This window comes from Gossypium hirsutum, chromosome A13 (genome assembly GCF_007990345.1).
Source record: "Gossypium hirsutum isolate 1008001.06 chromosome A13, Gossypium_hirsutum_v2.1, whole genome shotgun sequence".
In the NCBI taxonomy this organism is placed as follows: domain Eukaryota; kingdom Viridiplantae; phylum Streptophyta; class Magnoliopsida; order Malvales; family Malvaceae; genus Gossypium; species Gossypium hirsutum.
The window spans coordinates 108,185,381-108,190,227 of record NC_053436.1 but is presented as its reverse complement, the minus strand read 5'-3'; the positions used below and the strand labels follow the sequence as shown (position 1 = coordinate 108,190,227).

The 4,847-nt window shown below is 32.5% G+C and overlaps 1 protein-coding gene across 1 annotated transcript; it reads left to right on the top strand.

The window, feature by feature from the left end:
• The first annotated feature begins 467 nt into the window (after positions 1-467).
• On the top strand, positions 468-4,163 carry LOC121212607 (probable 2-oxoglutarate-dependent dioxygenase AOP1). The gene is made up of 3 exons (XM_041085714.1): positions 468-934; positions 1,597-1,918; positions 2,155-4,163. Exons 1-3 carry the CDS (start codon positions 555-557, stop codon positions 2,440-2,442), a joined length of 990 nt encoding a protein of 329 aa, XP_040941648.1. The 5' UTR covers positions 468-554; the 3' UTR covers positions 2,443-4,163.
• The last annotated feature ends 684 nt before the right edge of the window (positions 4,164-4,847 follow it).

Here is a 4,847-nt window from a genome sequence, read left to right as displayed (position 1 = left end):
CATATATAGCAGGCGTAAGGAAAATTCAAGCCTGGGGGTGTAACAAAATTAAAACCAAAGATTCCTTTGTCTTTCATGGTTGAAGATCTTATCATGGTAATGGTACTAACATATTATCTTCTAATTGTCTTTTATGATCAAATATCTTTTCATTATGCTAACATGTTATCTTCTACTTGAACTTGTCTATTTGATTATATCATATTTGTTTTCCCTGATTGTCTACAATGCTATGAAGGCAAATCCGCCGAATTGAATGATCTATTTATTTTGATTGCTTAATGTTATACGAAAAAGAATATTATAATATTTATTACAAAATTAATACTTAAATTCTTTACAAAATCTATGTCATGATTCTGATAGATGCTTTTTATGGTCTTAGGGAAGTTAATAGATGCTTCTTCGGTTGTTTCTCTTTGTCGCCTTTTAGAAAACGATGTTATATATATAGAAGTATATTGCTACGTAATGAGAGACCGAGTTATATAATTTACAAGCTAGTTACTCTAAGAATATAAACTTGTTAGAGTATTTTTTAAAAAATCAAGCACATGGGTGTTGATGCTGAACTTGCGATCCCGGTCATTGAGTTTCGGACCAGTTCGCTGGATTTGGAGCGAGGGACCGAAGGATGGCACCATTTGTGCAAGAGGGTTCGAGAGGCTTGCGAGACCTATGGTTGTTTCGAGGTGGTGTACGAAAAGATATCGAGAGAAGTCCGAGAGGAGACGTTTGAGTTGTTGAATGAACTGGTTGACGTCCCATTAGAGAGGAAACAATTGAACGTTAATCCCAAGCCTTACCATAGCTATTTTGGACCATGTAGCCAAGCTTGTTTGTATGAGGGCTTCGGCATTGAAGATGCCTCCAACTACGACTCTGTTAACAATTTTGCTCAACTTATGTGGCCAGATGGTCATCCTCGATTTAGGTAATAAAAATTCTTCACCTTCGTATTCTTTTTAGTTAAATATGTGAATTTCATGGGTTGGATAATCTGATAGGATCAATTTAATTCAAATAATTACTTTTTTTAAAATTTTGAACCAAAATTAATACATTGAAGTATTAACCAAATCAGAACTTATTCAAATTTAATAAAATTGAACCAAATACTGCTTTTATCATATCTGCCTTTTTTTGATATAATGCCTAAAATTACCCATAACTCCTCCGTAACCCTTAAATAAGAGGATAATGCGTTTCAACACACTTGAATCTATGTCATCTTGCACTAGCAACAATGCCAATACCAATCAAGTTAAAACTCAATCAACGGTAAAATGACTTCTTTAAATATTTATTTTTTGATAAAATTCAATTAACAAAAGAGTAAATTTATATTTTACCCCAAAATTATCTAGTTCAACTTCGATCTCCCACTATAAAATTTCTAGCTTCATCCTAGCGAATTCAAGTTTCTATCATTTCCATTTAACATATTTGGAATTTAGACTCGTCAAACTACTCAATTTTGGAACTTTAAAAAAAATTCTAAATTCAAAATCATTATATATGTCAACTGATTGATATTTTGTCAATTTAAATCTAACAAATCATTATGTATGTCAACTGATCGATCTTTTGTCCCAGCCAAACCATTAACACCATGGTGAAGCAAATGGAGGAGCTAAATAATATAATCTGGTTAATGATTATCGATAGCTATGGATTAAGAGAAAAATGGGAGTCACTAATGATGAGATACAACGTGTTATTGCGGATGATGAAATACATGGCCCCATCATTAGGCGAATATAAGAGAGGATTGCTTGCTCATACAGATAAACCAGCCAGCACAATCATTTGTGATGATCAAATTTCAGGACTAGAAATTGAGGTCAAGGACGATAAATGGATCAAGTTGTCTACATCTCCTAATTCTTTTGTTTTTTTAGTTGGAGATCCTCTTATGGTAAATTTAATTACTTGATAATAATTGGCTTTCATTAACATATATTTTACTTGATTATATCTCTGGTTTAATTTTCAATTAATTTTCACTGATAGACTATTAAATATTAATCTAGATTTCTCTTTACATTTTTAATGAGAATGATTACAAACTTCTACTTTTAAATTTCAATTTAATATTCTTAATCAAATTATTGTTAGCTATCATAAAATAATTATTGCTGTTGAAAATTGAAGGCATGGAGTAACGGAAGAATGAAAGCAGTGAAGCACAGGGTAATGATGAGAGGAGCGAACGATCGATACTCTATAGCAGCCTTCACAATTCCAGTTGAAGGTACCATAATCAAAGCACCTAAAGAGCTTATAGATGATCAACATCCTCAGCTTTTCAAAGACTTTGACTTCATGGACTTCCTTTTTTTTTCCTTTTCCGAGCAAGTAAAGCTCATCGACTCCCCCGACCAGATCTACGCATTTGCTTCTCTCTCACCGCCAATTTCTGATCAAAAGCATGGAAGTTAAAAATCTCGATTTTGATTTTAAATTTAGTGTTGTGGATTGCATCCTTATCTCATAATCCTTGTTTTAATATCGTATTTGTATGTTTTAATTTGTCATAACCGTGTTTAAGGTATTATTTGTTGAAACTTGAAAGTACCTCGCCAATCATATTTGTATGTGATTTTTTTTATATCACTAGGAATTTAAGATTTCTTAAACCAAATACCCCGTTTGCATAATTCATAGTAAGCTTATGTGTGAAATCTGAGTTGTCCTCCGCTCGAGTCATCCATATTATATAAACCATGTTTACATAAATACTTTCTTTATGTATAATTTAGGAGAGAGAAAGAAATGTTACAGATTGAACCCAAATTCTCATATCACACAATAAAATAATAAAAGAGAGATATACGGATAACCCATATGTCCAATCATTTCATCATAAAACATGAGCTAAACTAATAATTCTAATTCAATTGAACATTCCAAATTCAATTAAAATGTTAACAGTTAATAAATATAACAAACCGATTCCATTAGTTTTTTTTACTTGTTCAACCTATTTCGATTTTTGATTCAATGGTGGTTCTAAATAATTCGCTCAAATTCAATGTTTTCGTCAGAATTAATACATTTATCGATTCTCAATTCAACCGATCATATTAATCGATCTAATTCGATTCCAACAAGATTATTGCTTTGAAATCAACAACCACATGGAACAAAACATGCTGCAATCACCAAATACAATTTCACATTCCAACTTTGCAACTCCTGGTCAAAGTAGTTAATCTTCCCACGTTGACACCTACCTATATACAACAAGCTGAGACAAAACATAAGCCATATTCAAACCACAAAATAAAATCCTTAATATCCGCAACCCTCTATTAAAATAATCTGTAATAGGTCAATTTTGGCCCAACAGAAAAACAAATAAAATAAATAAAACCCAAATTTTAATAGTCCAAGTCCCTTTGTTACAACAGATCCAAAAACAGTTCATGACCCAACAATAAATAAAACCAGACCCAACTTAAGACCTAGCCCAAAAAAATACAAGGCCCAAATGGCCCAAGATAAGGAACAGAAACCCTAAGGTTTCTTCCCCTTGCGCCATAGCCTACTAACCTGGAAGCAAGCCTCCACGTCACCACGAACGGCCTCTTCCTCCGTACGGCCGTCTCCGCAATAGAACCTACGAGAAGAAACAGCTAAGCAGTACCAATAACAGAAAAATTAGCCAACAAATGTATTGCAAAATCGGAGTTTTTTCCTTTTATTATTTATTCTGTAAATTGGTTATAAAAAGGGCCGAAGGTAATCTATAAATTTTTATGCACACAAATCAATAGAAAAAAATCTAATACAAAAGAAATTTTTGAAAGGTGATTTACTTTTCCTTTTTTTAAATTTGTTATAGTATTTTGTTTTTTTTCTTCACTGCCCTTCAGGCTTTTATTTTTTTCTTTTCATTTGCAAAGAAGAAAACAAAAAAGGAAAGGGATAAAGGGGAAAGGCTCACCTGAGTCGTTGGTACACCGTCAGAGTTTCTCCTCCGTTAAAGCCCAAATCCAACAGAGGTTGAGACTTCCTTCTTTTGATTCCTTGAAGTTAGAGGTGCTAGAACGTTGAACGCGGCTTTAAACGAGTTTGAGTGGGGTGGTCTACCCTCCGTCGGCCACCGTTTGTGCCGGTTGTATGGCGGCTAGGGTTTGATTTTTTGAGGATTAGTAAAATGAGGGTTAAAGAGTGGGGGTTAGGGATTTGTTTCAATTTTTGTAGAAAATGGCAGATTGTCATTCAAATGGTTTTTTTAGTTTTAATAATAAATAAAACAGAGTCGTTTAATCCTTGGAACCCAGGTACCGAAACGGCACCATTTCGTGCTGACCCTCGCGCAAATCGACCCGACCCGGGGAGGATCCGCACATTTAACTGATTTTGGTAATTGCGCATTTGGTCCCTCTTTGTTTTGTCGTCATCTGATTGAGTCCTATTTATATTTCTTTTGTATTTCTTAAATTTGTCCTGAAATTTATGCGCTGTTTTAATTGAATCCATTCTTAAATGATGCGTTTAGGAGTTTGGGATAATTTCATCTTTAATCCCAATTGGTTTGTGCGCGTCGTATTTTGGTGCTCGATGTTGTTTTAATAGCTTTATTTGTTTATAAATTGTCCTTTTGATTTTATTTTTATTTCAATTGATTTTGCATTGTTCTAGTTTGTTATTTTATACTTTCATTTATTTTTTATTTTTTTATTTTACAATTTATTTATTTAAAAATCCTCTTTTATATATTTCTAAGCTTTAAAGATTTACACGATATTTATTTTAATATTATTATACATACATATACGTTTATATTAAATTATTTTTATTGATTTCATATTATTTTATGTAAATATTTTCTTTTAAAT